At 35.2% G+C, this 22958-nt stretch overlaps 1 protein-coding gene across 1 annotated transcript; it reads left to right on the forward strand.

Moving 5' to 3' along the window:
• The first annotated feature begins 1204 nt into the window (after positions 1-1204).
• On the forward strand, positions 1205-21648 carry LOC136030042 (uncharacterized). Its single transcript, XM_065708661.1, has 5 exons — positions 1205-1349; positions 3390-3438; positions 8684-8762; positions 15514-15818; positions 21327-21648. The coding sequence occupies exons 1-5, from the start codon at positions 1310-1312 to the stop codon at positions 21508-21510; spliced, it is 657 nt and encodes a 218-aa protein (XP_065564733.1). The 5' UTR covers positions 1205-1309; the 3' UTR covers positions 21511-21648.
• The last annotated feature ends 1310 nt before the right edge of the window (positions 21649-22958 follow it).

Consider the following 22958-nt stretch of genomic DNA (forward strand, 5'->3'; position numbering starts at 1 on the left):
TGAATTTTCATCATATTTTGTTTTATTTCATTAGTATTCACCAAACATCACTTCTCGAGTTTGTATTATATAATACACAAGTACCCAAACTATCAATAAATCAATCAAATAAATAAAACAATAAAAATAATTAAATAATAATAATTATTAAGTTAAGATAATAATAAGAATGGTAAAATTCTAGTTAATTGACTTCTTGCTATCATGGAAAGGGTTTAGGTTAGGGAAATGAAACTTTCAGGGATGGGTCTACAGACTAAAATATGTCCCGGGAAGGTATTTTAAAGTACGCACCTCCACTCCTTCCGCCTCTAGAGGGCCCTGAAATTTGCCCAAATGACAGGTCTATTGAAATTTTGACAAAACAACACTTTACCTGAATTTTCGGTTACCAGTTGCTTTTTCTCTGCCTTTAGTTCTGAAAATGCAATTCTTGTTATTTGAGTAGAATTTTGAGCCATATCAATGTTGTTTTTTTTTTCAGAACTTAGGAAATGTATTTGCATATCTTTAAAACCTTATAAAATGGAATTGAGCAAAGTTATGAAGCTGAAAACAATTTTGTTGTACTTCAATTAAGCAGAAGATCTATTTTGCAAGGTTTCACTTTTATAAACCACATATTTTTGAAGGTCATCAAAGGTCAGGACCCTCTAGAGGGAGAAAGAGTGGAGGTAGTTGCTTAATTACCTTTCCGGGACATACTTTAGTCTGTAGATCTATCCCTGAAAATGTCATTTTCCTAACCTAAGCCCGTTCTGAGATAGCAAGAAGTCAATTGACTAGAAATTTACCATAACAATAAATAAATTATTGATTAATTAACAAATTCATAGTAATTTTGTTAAAACTTGGGATGAAAGTTTCTGGGGGAGAGGGGGTGCTAATCAAGATTTTGCCCCAGGCGCAACAGAGGCCAGACCTGCCAATGATTCGCACTCAATTATCCCCTAATAAAGATGCCCATACAGTACTATGCAGTAACAACTAATTTTAGCCTGTAGCCTACATTATGTGTTAAATTGTAAACGCATGAATAATCACAGTTAAATGTCCTAAATTTAACAAATCATTAACTGATACAAGAACTGTGACTGGGTCAATGTCCGTTACATCTGCTGAATAAAAGATACGTCTCTTTTTCTCAAAGCCTTTAAGCAGCCCAAATATGCCCGAGAGGCCGCAATATACCCGAAACATAGGCGGGTCCATGGTAGCGTAGAAATAACGGAATTTTTTATTCAGGTTTCTTGGCTAATTTGGCAGGTAGCAGTGTGTCAGTAAAACTGTAGTAACTAGTCTGATAACAATGTTCAAGTTAACTATTTTATTAGCCCTGATTGCTTTTGGTAAGTAAATTTACCCTGCTATAGTGAAATAAGACTATTGTACCTTGACTATGTAGCCATTACATATTGGAAAGTTACACGTTATTGAGATTTCAGTCACCTACACTTGTATCTTATTTTTGTTACATACTTTCTCTTGAACAGATATTTTGTCACATACTTTCCTTGAAAGCGAACTTCTCTCGAGCTCAGGTCGAGTGCCGTTTACCCCCTAACCAACAAGAATTAAACATATAATAGATAAAAAAAATTAAACATATAATAAATAAAGAATTAAACATATAATAAATAGAGAATTAAACATATAATAAATAAAGAATTCTTTATTTGACGCTTGAAGGACAAAACGCCACAAGATTCAACCAAATGGAAAACTGCTGTCTTGTGCTGTGTTTAAAAAAAAGATTATCTCGTAATTTTGGTTAATTTTTACAGGTAAACGAATAGCGACCTAATTTTTAATAGTTTTTACTTTCTATTCTATACTAAAATAGCGTGACTCCTGGTTAACCGTGAAATCTGACCAGGAAATTTTGAGAATATAACTTACTTTTCTCTACCGCTTTGGCTTGATTAGCTTTCTGGCTTTTCCGTAAAATGTCGAGATAAAAAGGGGTCTTGTACGTGTGTTTTCGCTCTAAAAACAAAAAAAATGTTAGTGAGAATCTGCTTACTCTAAATTCTTTGAGAATACAAAAATTTATACCTTTTTTCCGGTTAATTAATCGCTAAGATCATACATTTTCCGACAAAAATCTAAGTTTCATTTTGCTCTTATCAGTGATCTAAGAATTTCGATGGTAAAATCACCAGCGTCCTCAGTTCAATTTCCTATTAGCCAGAAAATTTAAATCGAAGCCAGGATCACCAATTCCCGAAATTATAGGGGTGGAAGGGAGGGTTGGGTAAAATTAATTTTTCGAAATCTGGGGAATTTTTTTCCAACGGATATCACAAAAAAGGTGGTAAGTTGGCACCCCCAGTTGTTGCATTTCTTACTAGCATGACACCTCTAAAAACTTATAATTTACAAAGAGACAAAAATACAAGCAAAAAAAAAAAAAAAAAAATCCAAGATCAGGTAAGTAAGACCCTGGGAGGGAAAATCGGGACTGTTGTTGGAGAAAATTATTGTTGGACTTGAACTTGAAAAATAAAATTTGCAAATCTGTTCATTTAAGAAATCATCCTCATTTTCACATGCCTTTTATTGGCGAGGCTGACCAAGGGCCACCAGAGCCGACAACCAATCAAAGTAAGCCTTGTTGAGCATAACCAGAACCACCTTATTTAGCTGTACAATGATCCAATTTCGAGCGACTTAATTGTCTTGTATTTTATTAAATTAAAATCAAGTAGTTGCGGGCATCTATACATGGTTTAATGGTAGAAAAAGTGCAGACATATAGTCCAAATGAGAGGCAAAATCTGTCATAAGCTCTTTCAGGATTGTAAAAACGATGTCATTTCACTTGTATGATAGATAAGTCTATCATCCATCTATCCATGCATCATTCCTAAGGCAGAACTATGGTGAATAGTCATAGAACTAAGGGATGAAAGATCGGATTGATTTTGGATTGACGCGTGACTGTCAATGACTGAATTTGCTTGAACTCAGGGGCGAACAAGTGTCCTGAGCCTATTATGCTTGGCTGCCTGTAGTCTTAAGGTGGAATATCGTGTCATAGGGTTGAAAATATACTTAAAGAAAAGAACCTAAAAACAAGCGAGTAAATTGCAGAATTGGTGGATAGGTGGGCTGAAATAAGAGAGGAAGTTGCAGACACTGAGAAATTCTGATGTAAAGAGTATTATAGAAATAGGCATTGTTACACAGACCAAAAAAGTACATTTCAGCATAAACAAGCACAATCAAACTGTCATACTGTCGTGCTACAAATTTCAAGGAAGCCAGGTTTAATGGGATGAACCTTTATTCTTTGCTCGGTAAAATGATATTATTAGCTGCAATTATACTTGTAGGAGTATATATTAAGGAAAATGTAGATGATTATTCTTTCCTTTTTTTTCTTTTAGTGTCCGGAGACCCGGCCATCAGCAGTAAAGAAGGAAGCCTACGACCATAGTGAGTAAAGCCACTTCTTTGTATATTATTAATGGACTTTTAATTAAATTCCGATTCATGTAGCTGAAGTCAATATTAATCTTACAGAACAAATTTTAAATATTAAAAACTATTTTAAATGTGTGAGATAAATATTTTAAGACTATTCCTAAAGGACATAAAATTATCCTGATTAGAAAATTTACGTTCAAAAAAATTTTTACTTAGTTAATTAATCTATTGACAACCAATCATAAGTTCTACGAATAACGGGAGGAGATGTATCTAAAATGGTCTATTGGTGGTCATTTAAAAGTTGTCCGCCAATCAGAAACAAGCTTATATATTCATGGACCTTATGTGAACCAGTGGGGTAAGGTTACCTCGGCTATGTGAAGCCCCTTTACACAAACAGCGGATAAGCTGGCAATGAATAACTTTTTTAGTTTTTGCTCTATATTCAATACTGGATTTCAGATTTATACGAATTGTAAATATTTAACTTTATATCTGAACGCAGGCTAAAATTAAAATTTGTAGAGCTTCATGTTGATAAGTAATTCAGTTCGACACAACAGCTAGTAGTTTAAATGATTTTTTATATCCTATCGAAATGAACAGAATATTATAACAAAATCAGTCCTTAAACGCTCACCATCTTTATCTAACAGTTCGTGGTAACGAACTGTAGTAAGGAGCGACCCGGCTCAATACTAACCGAAACTCTAAAAAACGGAGTTTTGATACCAATGGTTACATCAAAAGAATTGCATTTTAATGCTGATATTAAATATATAAATTTTTATCAACAGTTACGAGCCAGAGAAAATTTGTCTTATTTTAGAAAATAGGAGGAACACCCCCTAAAAGTCATAGAATAATAACGAAAATCACACCATCAGATTCAGTCAACAAAAATGTGGAATTTTGTATTTTTTGCCAGAAGACAGATCACGGATGCGTTTTTTTTTTTTTTTTTTTTTTTTTTTTTTTTTTTTTTTTTTTTTTTCAGGGGTGATCGTATCGACCCAGTTGTACTAGAATGTCGCGAGAGGAAACCTAATAAATATGTCTTTGGGGATGACATAATCCCCCCAGTCCCCGGGGGAGGGTTGCAAGTTACAAACTTTGACCGTTGTTTACATATAGCAATTGTTAATGACCTGTGTATAGACCTTTTCAGGGGGACTTTTTCGCGTTCGCGTTGGGGTGGGGGTGGGTCGCGGGGAGGAGGTTACGCGGGAGGATCTAGCATTATTTGAAAAAAAAATGAGAAAAAAATAAATTTTTGTTTCAACTGGAAGTAATAAGCAGCATTAAAACTTAAAACGAACATAAAATATTACGTATATAAGGCGGTTCGTCTCCTCCACAATACCTTGCTATGTACGCTAAAGTATTTTTAGTAATTTCAACTATTTATTCTAAGGCCTTTGTGATTCAGGGGTCATTCTTAAAGATTTGGGACAAAATTCAAGCTTTAGTGTAAAGAACGAGGTATTGACGAGGGGCGAACCCCCTCATATACGTAATAAAAATACACAAAAATAGAAGATCGTTACGTAAGTTAGTTCGGTATGTATGTTTATTACTAACAAAAACGTTCGTAAAAAAAAATAATCTAGTAGCATTTTTAAGCAACCAAAAATTGAAGGGCAACTAGGCTTCCTCGCCCACCCTTTTTTTTCAAAATCGTCCGATCAAAAGAATGAGAAAGCCATTTAGCAAAAAAAAAAAAAAAAATGTGCGGTGAGCCAAAATCAAAACATGCATCAATTAAAAAGCGCTCAGCAATTAAATACAATAAGTTTTTTTTAACTGCGAGTAATGAGCGACATTAAAACTTAAAACGAACAGAAATCATTCCGTGTATAAAAGGGATTGACCCCTCCTCAATGGCTAGCTCTTTACGCTAAAGTTTTTCATTGTTTTAAAAAGTAGAGTTGTAAGAGAGTGAAACTTCAGCGTAAAGAGCCAGGCATTGAGGAAGGGTTCAACCCTTCCTTATATACGGTTCAACCCTCCCTCCTTATATACGGAGTAATCTCTGTTCGTTTTAAGTTTTATGTCACTCCTTACTTGCAGTTAAAAAACTTGTTTTTTTTTTATTTAATCCTATCAAGCTCATAAAACAATCAATCTTGAGTACACCATACAAATTTTGCCAGATCAGTTTCAACAAATTTCTGGCATTACTTTGCTTTAAACTTTAAGCTGAACTCCGGCTTTGTCTGATAAAGCAAACGATGGAGTTCTTCAATATAGGCTAGTCTTTAACTAGTTACTCCCACTAATCCTACTAACAAATCACTGCCGTACCAAACCCCTTGAGGCCAACAGCTGCGCACGCTCCTCCTCCACCTCAATCTATTCAACGCTTCACGCTTTATCCTTTCTAATTAAGTTCCAGTTTCTTTTAAATCCTTCCTAATCTAGGGGTAACCTGTGCCATATATTGCCCCCTAGATTTTGAAAAATGCTTTTTGAGGAATTTTTATTGAAAAATGCCTTTGTGTGGTATTTTCATTTAAAAAAATCGAAAAAAAATGATATTTTTTCCCCCTTCCGATAGCTATACGAAAACCATATTTACTCCCCCCCCCCTTGACCTTTCGTGAATGGACGCTTCTGTGACTAATTAGCAACAGCGAGGGTTTTTTAGTCATAAATACACAAATAATTTGCATGGATAATTTTATTAGAGACTTAAGCACGAAGAAGAAAAGGAATACGTTTGGGGTTTGGGGTAAAGCTGCGATACTAGTAATAAAAGCGAGCTCACTTTGTGAAAAACTAACAAAAGATTGTGCTATATGCACAAGACCGGCCAGGACAGTGTTTTTGCTTATTGACTTGGTCTCTTTAGGTCTACGGTTTTTACCCCTGAAGTTCTTCTTCATTTTTACGAAAGAGAACAATAGAGATTATTTTCCTGTGATTCTGGGGTAAAAAAAAAAGTCTACTTGGATTCCATTGGTTTACTGCTATGATGGATTTTCGCAAGCTTATCATACATATTCCTTAAGGAAAAGCTATTTACGGAGGGATAGATAACTTTGCCATGTAAAAACTTGATTGATTTCCTGTGTAAAATTTGGAAAAGTCCTAGATGAAGGTTATTTTTGCAATCATAAAAAGTAGTTTTATCTAAATGAATGGAACTTTCAGTAATGAGTCCAGAGCTGAAATGATGTCCGAGAAAGCCTTGGAAGTGTTTACCTCAACTCCCTCCCCATCCAAAGGGCAGTGGCTTTTGATGAACTTGAATAAATCTTGAACTGTAGAAAGAAAATTTTCACAAATAGGTCTGCGCAACAATTGAGGCCCAAAGAATTAAGTTTGGAGCTTAATAATTTTGCTAAATCCTGACTGTATTTAAAAAATTCGACAAAATATGTACCTTTGATTAAAAATCTTAATACGGCTTAAAATCCTTCGTTTTCAAAGCATGGAGTCAAACAAAAGTAGACTTCAACCAAAATCAAGGAAAAAAATGTTCTTTTTTTGAAGTTAGGGCACAAATCTTCGTGTCAAATGCCTACTATTCTGTTTTCTAAACACTAGGAACGGCGAAGCAGCAGGGAAAGGAGTTTGAAGATAATTCTCTAGGGCATAATTTAGGCTCTAAATCCATACTTCAATTTTCATAACCTAACTGTTTGAATTCTTAATAAAGAATAACATACTTGATAAAGAGTGGCGTAAGCCATTATAAGGGTTGACAAGTAGAATTTCACTTGGTTGATTTCCCTTTGTGAAATTTTAAGCAATTTAAAGAAAGAAACGTTTTTTAGTCACACGATTTTTTACAAGTAGTCCCTCTTTTCTTCTCTTGTCCTGCTTTACGAGTATCCGCTATTCAGTTGGCCGACATTATTTCGGCTATCGGTTAAGATCATCCAGATGGTGAGAGTAACGGACAAGTAAGGCTCCCACAGAAAACTAAATTTCAGATTTGCAAGTTAAAAGAATACAGGCAGTTAACCTTTGGTACTTTTCAATTTTACATTCTGGTTCAGGCACGGATGCAAGAAAGATTTTTCTTAGGGGGGCGATAATCCCCCTAAGAAATTTCAATATTGTTAAAATTCCACTTAGTAAATTTAGTGTATCATTTAATTTGCCGAGTTTTTTGCGTTTTTTCGAACTTGAATTATGTTTTTTTTTTAGTTTTATTCCCAACTGATAGCAAAAAAAAAGTCGTTCCATGTGTCTAAAATTAACTGCATATATTTTTCAGTAATTTAGCATTATTCAAAATATCAGTTTTGATCATTTTGGATCCGACAGTGACTTACTAGTACAGTTATCGATTCTAAAAAGATGCGTTTAGTGTTCTAAGCCGATAGTGTGCATGGTTTCTAAGAGGAAAAGAAACGACACTTGTTTGGGAGGGATTCTGGTTAGTAAGCCTGGGTATAGCTAGAGTTCTAGCAGAAGCTACAACACAAAAACTTGAGTAACAGTTGTCAAAACTGGACTCCTTGGACTCACTTGGACAAAACTGGACTCACTTGGACTACTTTTTGAAAAAAACATGGACTTCTTCTTATAGCTTAACTCAAATTATCCACATGGTATTGACCAAATTTCCCGCAATAGAGCTGCCCACATGGCTGCATACAGGGCTAAATTTTTGTATAATGAGTAGTAAACATATAAAGAAAAATTTAAACAGCAAATTTTTAGTGGGTTTTTATGTGGCTTTGGGAGAAACTAGAAATAAAAAGAAATATAGTATCAATATAAATAAAAAGTGGCCACATAGGTTATTTTGGTGAAGCTCTAGAGTCGGCTCCTATATTTCTAATGATAACCTCTATAATACATTGAATCTTTGGGACACCGAAATTCAAAGTTTACTTTGTCTAGATTGCTTTTCAAAAATGCTACTGTCCAATGCTGCGACAAGAAAGACTTTAAAAATTTCTGAGCACTAAACACAAAATAATTTTCAATAAATTAAGCTCCAATAAGCTATATTTTAAATGGACACCAATCCCATTTTTCAGAGTCACCCCTCGGGTTCCTATGTAGAAAAGCCGGGACTCAATCTACATACATGTTTTAGTATTCCTACAAAGCCTTATTGACACATATATAAAAAACTAACATAAATACTAGTTTTTTTGAAATATTTTCTATTGTTCAGGCCAAGCTTACACCCTATGTAACTCAATTAAAACTGTTGGATAAGTTCGTGAGGGTAACTATCTCATATGGGCATAAGACGTACGAAGTTCAATTTTTTTTTTTTTTTTTTCAGCAAAATTTCGAAACGTTCCAATGAAGTTGATATTACAGCCGTGCTGACAGATATGATTTCATCTATCATGGAATTAGAGGTAATTTTTTTATGAGTTGCTTTCTTGTATCCTTGATTTATTTTTCTGTCGTAAAAAAAAAACACGAAAACATACAAATAACTGGATTTCGTTTTCTACCAAGAGTACTTTCATTGTTACGTAAGACCTCTTGCTGCAGTTTTCTTGCGAAAAATGACCGTCATCAGGATTTACTATCAAATTGGAATTGAGCTAATTTGTGATATTTAAACTCTCCTTAAAGTTTTTTTAAACTAATACAATGAAAGACACAACTTAAATGTGTCTGAAAGTAAAACCATTTAAGACATAGATAACTTTGAAGACCACACTGCCTTTCCATGACGAAAGCACAGTTCAAAATAGGGGTGAAACCTTTTAATCGACAGTGAACAGATATAAAATGTTTAACTGGATATTTCGAACACATACAGTATTCGTCATATGAAGTAAAGCTCTGATGTTTTACTGCTGACGATGAACACTGTATATATGTTCGAAATATTCAGTTAAAAAACATTTAAAAGATACAAACTATGTGTAAGTCGCTGATCAGGTGCTGTTTTAGTCAACAACTTTCTATCAGTAACAACCTACAGGTATGACGCAACATGGGTCTTTTCACTCTCTTCAAATATTTATGGCCACGATTAGAGCCAATAGAAAAATGTGTTGTTAACTACGAATAACACCTCAGAATGGACGAGGGTTTTTTTTCCTTTTATTTTTTTGTGTATTTTAAAGCTTCTGAATAATTTGTTCATATAATTTCGGGTAAAGAATTTAAGCCGTGTTTCTAGCAGTTTTGTTGTGCTGTTAACTTAAAATATGAATAAAAGAAACAGTGCTAAGTGGAGTAAAGATTAAAAAAAATGAAAAATTTCCATTCTAGTGAGTTGCCACCCCCTCGTCCCAATTGAAATATTTTGTACCCAAATATAGACAAAAAGAAAAGAAAAGACAACAACAAACTTTAGGTTAATATACTAAAAGTCTAATAGTAGGATTTTGGTTTGGAATGGTAGATCCATAATAAATAGGAACCACTATCCAAAACAGGAACCAAGAATTTGTAGGGACCAGCCAGTTAAAAGAATGGGTCACTTTTCTTTTTAACGAAAAAAGGGAATACAAGTCACTGAAAGAGGAATACAAGTCACTGAAAGAGGAATACAAGTCATTGAAAAAGGAATACAAGTCACTGAAAGAGGAATACAAGTCACTAAAAGAGGAATACAAGTCACTGAAAGAGGAATACAAGACACTGAAAGAGGAATACAAGTCACTGAAAGAGGAATACAAGTCACTGAAAGAGGAATACAAGTCACTGAAATAGGAATGCAAGTCACTGAAAGAGGAATACAAGTCACAGAAAGAGGAATACAAGTCACAGAAAGAGGAATACAAGTCACTGAAAGAGGAATACAAGTCACTGAAATAGGAATGCAAGTCACTGAAAGAGGAATACAAGTCACAGAAAGAGGAATACAAGTCACAGAAAGAGGGATACAAGTCACTGAAAGAAAGTTCAGCCTGATGAAGCAGCATAAAAAAGCAAAGGAGCTGAATATTCCAACTTTAGATACATTCAACCAACTTTTAAAGTTTCTTTTAAATAGAAAAGGTTTCCAAGATTCTCACAAAAACAATGCAGTCTAATTCATTATATTGAATTGGAACTAGTAAAAAAGAAAGAATTAAAGCATAGATTTGATTATATATAGATTTGAATGATTAAGATTAAGAAACGACAGCTTCGATTTACCTAAAATTTAAACAGAGACTATATTTTCTCCTTCCCTGTTATCTTTTCCCCTACTTTCATTCCTAATATATCATACACATTTTTTTTATTGTCAGTTATTGTTTGACATAACTTAAACGATGTTTCGTAGTTCCTATACCTTTCTCATAAACGAAGCTTACGTGGCGGTCAGATAGTACGACATATTAGCTTCTGTGTACCCCCGGATATTGAGGGAAAGATTTCAATCTCAACGTATTCACAATTCCAATTCTGTTTCACGGCCCCAATTCCAATTCGGTTTCTTTATCCAGAAAAAAAACAAGTTTTTTCAACTGAAAGTAAGGAGCGACATTAAAACTTAAAACGAACAGAAATTACTTCGTATATGAAAGGGGCTGCTCCCTCATCAACGCCCCGCTCTTTACACAAAAGTTTGACTCTTTCTCTCAACTCTTCTTTTTAAAACAGTAAAAAACTTTAGCGTAAAGAACGGGGCGTTGATGAGGAAGCAGCCCCTTTCATATACGAAGTGATTTCTGTTCGTTGTAAGTTTTAATGTCGCTCCTTACTTTCAGTTGAAAAAAACTTGTTTTTTTTATTTAATTTCTGAACGTTTTTGAATCAATGCATGTTTTGATTTTGGCTCTCCGCAGAGGAATAATTAAAACGAAAATAGCATATTCTTTTCTTTTGGCTAAATGGCTGTCTCATAGTTTTGATCGAATGATTTTGATAAAAAAAAGAGCGGGGCAGGAACCCTAGTTGCCCTCCAATTTTTTGGTTTATTAAAAAGGCAACTAGAACTTTTCATTTTTTACGAATCTTTTTATTAGTAAAAGATATAATTTTGTCCCAATTCATTAAGAATGACCCCTGAATCACAAAAGCCGTAGAATAAATAGTTGACATTACTAAAAATACTTTAGCGTAAAGAGCGAGGTATTAGAAGGAGGTGAGCCCCTCACATGGGTAATAATTTCTGTTCGTTTTAAGTTTTAATGCTGCTCCTTACTTCCAGCTGAAAAAAAACTTTTTCATATTTATTTTTTCATTGTTTTTTTTTAAGTAATGCTAGTAAATCCTGCGCTCCCTTCATGGAAATTTTCTTCCCCCATGACAAATCCCTCGATGGAAAGCTCCCCCAGAATATCCCCCTCTTCTCAACCCCTCCCCCCAAACAAAAAATCCTCCTGAAAACGTCTGTACACTTCCCAATAACCATTACTATATGTAAGCACTGGTCAAACTTTGTAACTTGTAGCCCCTCCCACGGAGACTCTGGGGGAGTAAGTCGTCTCCAAAGACATAGTTATAAGGTTTTTCGACTACGCTGAATAAAATGGATATCTCAGAATTTTGATCCATTGACTTTGGGAAAATAATTAGCGTGGGAGGGGGCCTAGGTGCCCTCCAATTTTTTTTGTCACTTAAAAAAGGCACTAGAACTTTTCATTTCCGTTAGAATGAGCCCTCTCGCAACATTCTAGGACAACTGGGTCGATACGATCACCCCTGGAAAAAAAAAACAAATAATCACACATCCGTGATCTGCCTTCTGGCAAAAAATACAAAATTCCACATTTTTGTAGATGGGAGCTTGAAACCTCTACAGTAGGGTTCTCTGATACGCTGAATCTGATGGTGTAATTTTCGTTAAGATTCTATGACTTTTAGGGGTGTTTTCTAAAACAAGGCAAATTTTCTCAGGCTCGTAACTTTTGATGGGTAAGACTAAACTTGATGAAACTTATATATTTGAAATAAGCATTAGAATACGATTCTTTTGATGTAGCTACTGATATCAAAATTCCATTTTTTAGAGTTTTGGTTACTATTGAGCCGGGTCGCTCCTTACTACAGTTCGTTACCACGGACTGTTTGATTGATTATCTGTAAAATTGATTTTGTAATGTTTTCAATATATTTTTTCATATTGAGTTGCGAGCTGAAGGGGGTGCTGCCCCTCAGTTATATCATAATAAAGGTTAATCTTCTATCGATTTAGGTTTTGAAACTACTCGATTTATTTTAAAACAAAAATTTCGTGCTTGCTTTTAATATTTTGATATCAGAAACAATGATTTCATTTTGGCATCACAATGTACTTTCAATTTTTATTTTTGCCTTACATAAATATATAAGTTTTGAACAGCAAATATTAACTTAAATTAAAGTATTAAGCTAGTATTAAATATATAAATCCAAAACTTACCTTTTTTTCTCATATTGGTCACAATTTCGATCCCCTATTTAATCGTTTTAATAATTATCAGCTTAGTATAATTAATAAAAACGCTGTCAGATACGAGTATACAGATAATTGCAGCATTGGATATCAGCTTACTGTAATAAGACCCGAACTGTCTTCACTGAGCCTTTGATCCATTTTGTTATGTATGAGGTTGGAAATGTAGATATTTGTTTTATATACTCCTAAACTAACAGACCAGACATTACGAGATTTTGTAAATATACTGTAGTTAACACGACAAGCAAGGGCTAGTTAGTTTTTGTGTAGATAAAGTAAAAAGGAAACATTTGTAAAATCCCCATCAAAAGGGCCTAATTCATTTCCGATATAAGTGACACAACGAGTTTCTGCCCGAGAGAAGCAAAGGGCCATTTGACAAGATCTTCCCTGGATTGCGGAAGCTTAGTGACATCGTTAACGCATATTGGGTTGAACTCAAATCCTGTTTCTAAAGGAGTAAGTCATCACTACTGTGCAAGGTTAACTACCCTCACCGTGATTTAACTATCCTCACTGAACTTCCACTCGAGTGAAGCAAGGTTCATTTGCAAAGACCAGACTTCTTACGATCTTGCCCGAGCGAAGTAGACGCCGTCAGAAGCGAGGGTAATCAAAACGCTGCAAAAGCTGGGCATGTTGTCTAAAACGAAACTCTACTGGTTGTCCTTGATTTCTTTATGATTGATTTTAGAATCTAGAGATGACGACATCACGCAGTTCTGTGAAAATTCTACCCTCAGGGAGATTCAAGTCCAAAAACTTCTGAATTCTAGACAAGCGGGTCCGGACTACGTTGACGTGTCAGGGAAATCTGCAATCTTCAGTGTCACTAGGGCAAACAGCCGCATGATATAGGCCACCAGTCACAAAAAATTCTAAACAACTTTGCAATCTGTTTGAAAACCATTTGGATTCGAAACCACCAATTTCTGAGCATTAGATATTATTTATACTTTAGAACTACGACGTCCTGTCAAACGAGTAGGTCGTCTGTATACTGATTAAGGTTAAATAAAGACACAACGCAATGCATTTTTTGTGACTGCATTTTCTACGCTTTAATTTAAGATTTGAAAATAATTGATGCAATGATACTATAGCGCTAGGATTGAAGCTTAAGGAGAAGTTATGTGGTTTAAATATTGCGAGAATTTTATGTGGTAAACCTACAATTCCTAGATATCCAGAAATGGACAAAAATGGGAGCGGTAACAACGAGTAAAAGTAAATATTTTTTGTAGAGCATGAATACTATCGCATTCAGTACATTCTATAAAAGAAAAAGAAAAAGGGAAAGAAAATAATTCCTAAATGAGTCTGAGTACGAAGAGTTGTAGATTTGTAGAATAGCGTACAAACTATAACATTGGTAGAATTAAGAATCAAAATCTCAGCTCTTGGTTGCGCTGATTCAAGGTGATTATTGGACTAAGTAAACTAGTCTTAAACGTACACATAATGAACTGTAAAGATTTCAATTTTTCATGAAGCTTGAATGTCGCAACATCTATGAAACTTTATGCTGTGGGAAAAAAAAGTAACAGTGAAAAAAAATTAACAGTTGTCATGCTAGCAATTAACGGTTTATAGTAATACACTACTATAAGGCGTTGGTCTGTATCTTACAATATTTGGATTTTGCTGCTGAAAGTAAAACTGCTTGGAATAGGAAAATAATACAATTTATTTAGGGAAAGACCGAAATAAAATGACAACTAGAAAATACACTCAACGTGAACTGCAGCACGAAATTAAACTTGCGAAACAAACAAACAAAACTAGTGCACAAGAAACAGGTGTAGTAAATTAACACTGCTTCTTTATTATTTTTCAATAGCCTGAAAGATAGCTACTTCAGGGGTCTGCAATTTCGTATTTTCAAACTATCGGTGTATGTCAGTGCCAGACCGATAAACGTGGTAAACAAATCGTGGTCATTGCTTTGCGCTAAGTCTACCCAACCTTCAATTAATGGCACTATTGAAATTAACGTCGGGTACTTACGTGTTATAGTGACCACATCAAATAAGTATAGTAACCAAATTATGGGAAATACAACATAATTATGAAAAGCAGGCTGCCCAGAACGCACTATATTAAACACCTAACCTAAACACCTCTTTACATTGGATATTTAATTAAAATATACCTGCAAAGTAGTTTTTCTAGCTCAGGCTAAGCTGATTGTCTCCGAGTGGACATAGAAAACCGGTTTCGTTACAGATCAAGAACAAAGTGTGGTCGCTATAACGTGAAAGCACCTAATGTCGTAATGTGGTGGTAAATTTTTTGAAGAAAGAGAGTAGTATTTCACAGGATACTGGTTGAAAGTGTGCTTGTTAATTGTAGGGACTAGACATCGCTCCGCCCTGCCCGACATCAATGAATATGTAAATCACTTCTCTGGTCCATCATGTTCAGTACACTACTGCTTGTCCTGCAATCCTTAATTACCTTGATCCTACCGTTGATCTTTCCATCTGGATATCCTTAAGGATCTGTGTTTATGTTGAAAGAATACCAGATTATCTTCCTTGTGCCTTTATTTTCTCCATGAAGTGATTGTTTCACTAGGCAACCAATGTGGAGGAAACAAGTATCTATAAAATTTTGAAAAGAATATTTTTGTCGGATTATCGTAAAATCAGAAATTTCCGCATTGAAACTTCTCGACTTACTTTGAAGTAGTTATTTTTATTAACTGTTTCAACCATTCTTGTACAGGAATATTGCTTTGTTAAATATCATAAAACTACTTGAACCAAATTTTTTAGGATTACTATTACGAGGCGAAGAATGAACGTCAGCGAAGAGATATTAACGATAACAACATTGACAGTGAGGTCGTCGAAAACGCGGATCAAAAGCCAAGCCCCGTGTCAACAGCTATGACTTACTTAAAGGGAGTCCCTTTGGTTCTTTATGAGACTACTACAATCGTTGCTCCAATTACAATGCAGTACATGTTTAGTGAAGAAAGACCACATCCTCATTGTGAGTTAAAAATGATGTGTGAGGTCAACACAAGACTTACAGCCCGATATGGACGGCCTGGTGAGCTCGTCATGCAACTTGCTAGGTAAGGAATATCTTAGTTCATTCTTCGTTATGTCGCATAAATTGATGAAGAATCTATTAGGTTGGACTAGAGACTGTTCGTATGTTCTTCAGAAAAACGAACTTATGTATGGTTAAAAATAATCTTGTGAAGGCCATTAAAACAAATTCAATATCTAGGCTTCTTTTAATGTTGACATCCATTGAATAATAACCAATCTTTTAAATTTATATCCCTCTCCATTTCAAATTCTGGGGATTTGTCATCTAGACAAAGAAGAAAAATTTTGCTTTCAAATTACAAGTCTTCTTTATCTCCATCAGATTTGCCCGTGCATTTTACAGAGGTATTATATAGCTTGTCGTGATCACTCCAGTAGGCTCATACTCAGGGGACGACGCGAGAATGGCCTTGGCCCATATTTCATCCCCAATATTCTGAGAGCTATGTGATTCTTCCCCGAACATCTTCATGATAATTTACCGATTCCTATTTTGAATAATACATTATCAGAAATAAATTCCGGCAAAAGAACCTGCTTTGCGGTACCTATAGATTCCAAGTCCAAAAACAAATCATCCCACTAGTTACAATGTAACCAGATGGAGGAGGATTTTGAATTGTACCCTCCCCCTCCCCAATGCGAAATATTACATATACAGGAGAACTTTTGCTGATGTAATGACTTCCCAGAAAAATCTTTTCTTCCACTGTTGAAGCCACTATAAAATCCCAATTTAGACATTATTTTCAAAATACTTGTAGCATTTTAATTGGAAAATCGGACACAGCGTGCTAAATCTACTTATTTGTACCATCTTAGATTCCACTAATAAAAATGTTAGCTTATTAGTTTTACCAGCTGGATGATTATTTTACCTCATACTTATCAAACGAAAATTTGTTAACCAGGGAAAAAGTGCGAAAAGTCAAAAGTGAGACATAATGGCGGGACTGTACCCTGTTATTTTATATATTTTCACAATCATTTGAAAAACCCCTTCAACGAAGCCCTGCAACCTCTTCCCCTCATATAAGATACCTTTGTCCAACAAATAGCTCAACTACAACAAATATATTACATAAAAAACAGGAAGAGAGAGTATTGGATAAGGCACTAAAAACCGTTTAGTTCACAGTTGTGGCATTCATCGAACGTGGGTTTCTTTTTTTTTGGGGGGGGGGGGTGATTTTCGATATTTCATATACAAGTATATACAAAGACAAAAAGACGTTTTCTTAACAAACGTTGATTTCTTGACCGAACAAATTTCCGAATACCCGTTTTAAAATTTAGGTCACTGCGTCTTGCGAAGCATGCTGTGCATAAACAAAACACCATTGCATTATGATATTTCTGATGAGAAATCTGCTTAATAAAATATCTGCATTGTTTTCCAGTTATTTTATTGCTAAATATAAAATTTAAAAAGTGGAACAAAACATTCATTTTTTTTTATTATATATAAGATCCAGCTACAGTTTTTGAAAGGGAAGTTATGTTCATAAGACAGAGTTACAACAACTTTATTCACGAATATACGGACTTCCCTGCATCTAAAGTATTTCAGATGCTAATGGCCTCTCTTTATTATAACAGATCTTCTCGGATTCCTTGCTGTCACGAATTTTCATTTGCTATGGCTTGAGAGAAAATTCAGAAGTGGAACATGACATTCATTTTCTTTTTGATTATGTATAATACGCTGCTAAAGTATTTAAAGGGAAAGTTACAATTAGTTTGACAAAGTCTATAATGCAACAACTTTAATCGTGAATATATCAATATAAAAATATCACAGGTCTAAATGAACTCTTTATTTCATTAGGCATTCTTGGTTCCCAAGGACTTAATTTGCGTGTGTTTTTTTCTGTAAACTTGAAAGAGTTACAGAAACTAAAGGGAAAACCTGCCCAAATTCCGACTAAAAATTTTCTTTTAAACAATCAAATTAAATAGTTTGGTGATTCTTGGAAAACGTTAGAGAAATCAATTGGACTAAGTTGGCGACTTTTCAAGCAAAGCTATAAAAGAACTCTAAAACGAACGAGAATAGTATCACTCGTTTCTGCTAATGTGTATGTGAGTTTCCATAAGTAATAATGTAGTTCCTATTAGTAATAATATGAAAAAAGCTTCGTTTTCTTAAAGAGTTAAAGAGGCTGCGTCCCAAAGTCGAACCTTAAAACGTACAGGAATTAGAAGAGGCAGTTGGGGGGCTGCCGCCCCCCAAACCCCCAGCTTTTAAAGACTCTTTTGTACAGGTTTTTTGTTTTTTTGCTAACCCCCCGCTTTTGGCTTCGGAAAGGCCCTCTTTTAATTAACAAAAAATTGAAATGAATGAATAATGGAATAACTTCGAAAAATGTTAAACACAAGAGGAAACTAAAGGGAAAACCTGCCCAAATTCCGACTGAAAATTTTCTTTTAAACAATCAAATTAAATAGTTTGGTGATTCTTGGAAAACGTTAGAGAAATCAATTGGACTAAGTTGGCGACTTTTCAAGCAAAGCTATAAAAGAACTCTAAAACGAACGAGAATAGTATCACTCGTTTCTGCTAATGTGTATGTGAGTTTCCATAAGTAATAATGTAGTTCCTATAAGTAATAATATGAAAAAAGCTTCGTTTTCTTAAAGAGTTAAAGAGGCTGCGTCCCAAAGTCGAACCTTAAAACGTACAGGAATTAGAAGAGGCAGTTGGGGGGCTGCCGCCCCCCAAACCCCCAGCTTTTAAAGACTTTTGTACAGGTTTTTTGTTCTTTTGCTAACCCCCCGCTTTTGGCTTCGGAAAGGCCCTCTTTTAATTAACAAAAAATTGAAATGAATGAATAATGGAATAGCTTCGAAAAATGTTAAACACAAGAGGACAGGAGAACCATTGCGCCGAAACTAGTAATTAGTAACAATGAAGTCCCCCCACAAAAAAAACCTGTACAAAAGAGTCTTTAAAAGCTGGGGGTTTGGGGGGCGGCAGCCCCCCAACTGCCTCTTCTAATTCCTGTACGTTTTAAGGTTCGACTTTGGGACGCAGCCTCTTTAACTCTTTAAGAAAACGAAGTTTTTTTCATATTATTTCTGTACGTTTTTCTACAATCCATGGTGGATGTAATTTAATAATTCCTGTACTCCTCGTACAGGAATTAGGAGAGGTTAGGACTATAAGAAGACTATTAGGAGAGGCAAACCCCCCGCTTTTAAAGACTCTTTTGTACAGGTTTAATTTTTTTCATATTAATTCTGTACGTTTTTCTACAATACATGGTGGATGTAATTTAATAATTCCTGTACTCCTCGTACAGGAATTAGGAGAGGAACCCCCCCCCCCCCCGCTTTTAAATCATTGTATAAAATAGAAAAAAAATAGATAGAATGACCGAAATGTTTGTTTTGCTCATAAGAAGCTAATATTCTGTTATCTCTCAAATGATAAGCTGTCCAGGTGTTATCAAAATTTTTTTGATGTTGTGAAAAAAAACCGCCCGTAAGGGACTTGAACCCTTGACCCAAGGATTAAAAGTCCCACGGTCTACCGACTGAGCTAATCACTTGCATGTGTGTAAATATAACTTCTCAATAAGTTTTAAAAATTTCAAATTAACATGGGCTCTTATGGAGAGAATGTGTTAATTATGTAGCTAATGCGTGGTTTCTGGAAAACAGGGAAGGAGTTATCGGATCGAGCTGAAATTTCGCGGATAAGCTCCTGGGCCGTAAGGGACCTTAACTTGTGAATTTCAGCCCGATCGGACAACATTAAAAGGGGGGGTTGGAGGGTCGAAACTTCCGGGGGGTTAAGATTTTCCTACGAAACTTTCCAGGAAAATTACTCGGAGAATTCCGCATCGAATGAGTCTTCGTACACCCAGATCCGATGTCGGATGTGACCTGTAGGCGTCTAGGAAAAAAAAGAACATGAATTTTAAGTGGCTATGCGTGGTTTCTGGATAACAGAGAAGGAGTTATCGGATCGAGCTGAAATTTCGGGGATATGCTCCTGGTCCCTAGGGGACCTTAACTTGTGAATTTCAGCCCGATCGGACAACGTTAAAGGGGGGCTGGGGTTGACGGGTCGAAACTTTCGGCCAGATTTTCCCCATGAAGGAAAAGTTGGAGGGGGATGAAATTTTGCAGGTTTCTTAGTTGGAGCTCGGGCTACGAAATGCATCCCTCCCCATCCCTCTGCGACCACTGGAACCGAAGATCGCTTAACATTGTCGTGTGTCGCCTCTTTATAGAGGCACGAGTGTGCCTCCTTGATGATAATAATAATAAATAGTATTGCATTTTAGAGCCTTTAAGCCAGGAGCTTTGACTGCCCCTATTTATCAATTTATATTTATTTGTATTTATCTAATATCTTAATATTCACCTTATTCATATTTATCAATTTTATTTATTTATATCATTTATAAATTTATGTCATAAGATATGCAATAAAAATTAATACAGTCAACACTAAAACTGATAGCAAAGCAAGCATATCAATAAAAACAGTAAGTTAGGAATTAAACCTTTTTATGAAAATATTACTGTATAACCAGAAGAAGTAACATAGATAAAACCTATTCATCTCCCTCTCCCTGAAGAGTGATGTTCGGATTAACGAAAACCTGCTGTATGTAGATGGAACATAACCAACTCCTCATCGGAAGAGTCATCGGATGTTTGTCGATTGCGTCAATGAGCAATTGTAGTTGCCAGCAAAGAGTATGGGTAACTGATAAGTGGGATCTTGCACTAGTGTCGACAAAAAACTCAACACCATCTAACGTTTACCGAAACTTGGCATTTTTTCAGTCTAATAACAAAAACAACTAATCCAATTTGTTTAATTAGTAAAATTATTGTAGTAATAAGTGTCTTTGTTTTGTCTTGAAAAAAATACGTAGTGTCGCCAAATGCTAGATGGCGTTGTCGACATTAGCGCAATTTTCCACTCTTATTAGTTATCCGTACTCTTTGGTTTCTAAATTAATACAAAATTTTACGTCCAATCATTACAGCCACGATTATCATTTCAATCAAATAACCACTCTCATCTTCTATGGCTGTTGATGTTGTTTGTAAAAACTCCCAGAAAAATTCCCAAGTTACCAGATAAGAGTTGAATTTTTCAACTCTATTATTTGCTTAACAAAGCAAAAAGAATAAACAAAGTTTGCTATTAACTTGCCACTGAAAGTGAATATTGCGCATTTGGAAACGAAGGCTTGGACCTAGGGTAATCTTAACCCTATTTAGAAAAATCTGCACAAATATCCTTATATGCGTATCTTTTATATATTTCTAAGAAAAATATCGTTAATTTTTCTCCTTAAGTCGTAAATTGTTATAACTTTGGGTATTGTAAGCTATACTATTTTGGTAGCATGTACAAGGCTAAGGCTCAGCATCTTCCTATGTAAAAGAGAGGACACAAACTTAACTCCCCCCCCCCTTCATGCCTGAAACGCACCTCTGACTTGTTGGATTTCAGGAAAGGGAGCTGATATCAATCTTTTGCTAAAATCCTGCTTTCTTTATAGCACATTGGCTGGATATGCTATCGGTGGTGATAATGCGCCACGCTACGACGCTCTTTTGGAAGCCAGCCGAATGGGCCGACGAAATGAGGACTGTTCCGAGAAATTTCCCAAATGTTCAACCCGTGCTGATTCATCCCCGATCCCGGTTCTTATCAGGATGGCTAGTCGAATAATGAACAACTAAAACCTGTGTTTAATTGTAGTGTGTATTCATACCCGGTAATTTATTTGTATTTAAAAACCGATGTTACTTTTTATATATATTTTTACGACGGGGAGGGAATAGGTTTTTGTTGAATAAAATTCGAATTATGACCACAAATTGAGTTTTATCATGACTAAGACATGTACCATAAAAACAGGTTTGTCTCGTCTTGTATAAAATACCTGCATTAAGTGCTTTCATCTCTAAATGACCTCTGGTTATTCATTATACTTTCAGCTCGGAAGTTGTTATGAGAAGATAGAAAAAAAAAACTGATTACAAAGGGTTTGTCATAGATCTCAAGAGATTACTTTCCAAGACTGATTCTTAGTGGTGTTGGGGAATTAGGTAGGCTTATTTAAACACTTTGGCACCAGTAAGTCAAAAGATGGTATGTTCAACCCAAGATCTACCCCAAAAATTTCGAAAGTGAGGAAAAAACGGAAATATGCGTTTGGGTTTCATTTTACCTTTACTAAGAAACAGCTGTCTGTGAAAGTAATTTTTTTTTACAGGTATTGAAATTGAAGGCTCACTTTCTCAACTATTTTTGAAAGTAAAAGAAGATGATACAGCGTATTTTGGAGAAAAATGAAGCTTATAATCGTGATAGGCCAAATGAGACACAACAACAACAGATTCAACATTGATGGTATCCCTGAACACCCCTCCCTCAGGGACAATCAAAAGTTTAAAATTGTTTTCTAGCTAGTACTTAAAACGGACCACTGAGCTCTCCCTATCTTTCGATTCATTTCAGCACCCCCTCCTCTTTCTTGACCATCAATACTTTTAGATGGTAAAGGGAGAAACAATATTATGTTGTAAGTCGTATATAAAATAAATAACTAAATCAATTCCTTGAACCCCCCCCCCCCCTTCTCCAGTAAAACTCTCCTACTCCTTCTGGACCTTCTACCAGATAGGGTAATATATGCTATGAGCCTTTAAACAAAGCAGGATAAATTAGAATGTTTTGAAACCAGTTGGAAAAATAGTTTCATTTATTTAGAAATGCATAATAAACAGACAGATTGACAATTTAACCGCCATGTAACGTAAAAGAATGCAAAAGCAATGAACACACGCAAAGTTGACACCCTAGAAGTAGTGCTGGATGATATTCAATATAGATATTGATATATCGGAGCAAACATCAATATTGAACATCAAAAAGTAAATTTGAACATCATCAAATTCTTTGATGATGTAAAGTCGACATCAAAATGTCGGCTTTTTCTGCTATCTACCGGTAAACTTACTGCAGAAAAGATCCAATATTGGCAATTGTTTCGGAGACGGCCGAGAAAAAGAAAAAATGAGGTATTTAACCCATTGACTCATACATGCTGATACACAGCATACATACCTGTATCCATAAGTTGGTATAGCATGTTCTCAAATTCAAAATGCCTTTAGTCAGGGGG

Source organism: Artemia franciscana, chromosome 8 (assembly GCF_032884065.1).
Source record: "Artemia franciscana chromosome 8, ASM3288406v1, whole genome shotgun sequence".
NCBI classification, from domain to species: domain Eukaryota; kingdom Metazoa; phylum Arthropoda; class Branchiopoda; order Anostraca; family Artemiidae; genus Artemia; species Artemia franciscana.

Excerpts from the sequence above, each read along its gene's own strand:
- LOC136030042 (XM_065708661.1), top strand. The coding sequence starts at position 1,310 with ATGTTCAAGTTAACTATTTTATTAGCCCTGATTGCTTTTG. Across the intron at positions 1,350-3,389 it reads ATTAGCCCTGATTGCTTTTG|TGTCCGGAGACCCGGCCATC; the intron begins GTAAGTAAATTT and ends TTTTTCTTTTAG. Across the intron at positions 15,819-21,326 it reads CTCGTCATGCAACTTGCTAG|CACATTGGCTGGATATGCTA; the intron begins GTAAGGAATATC and ends CTTTCTTTATAG.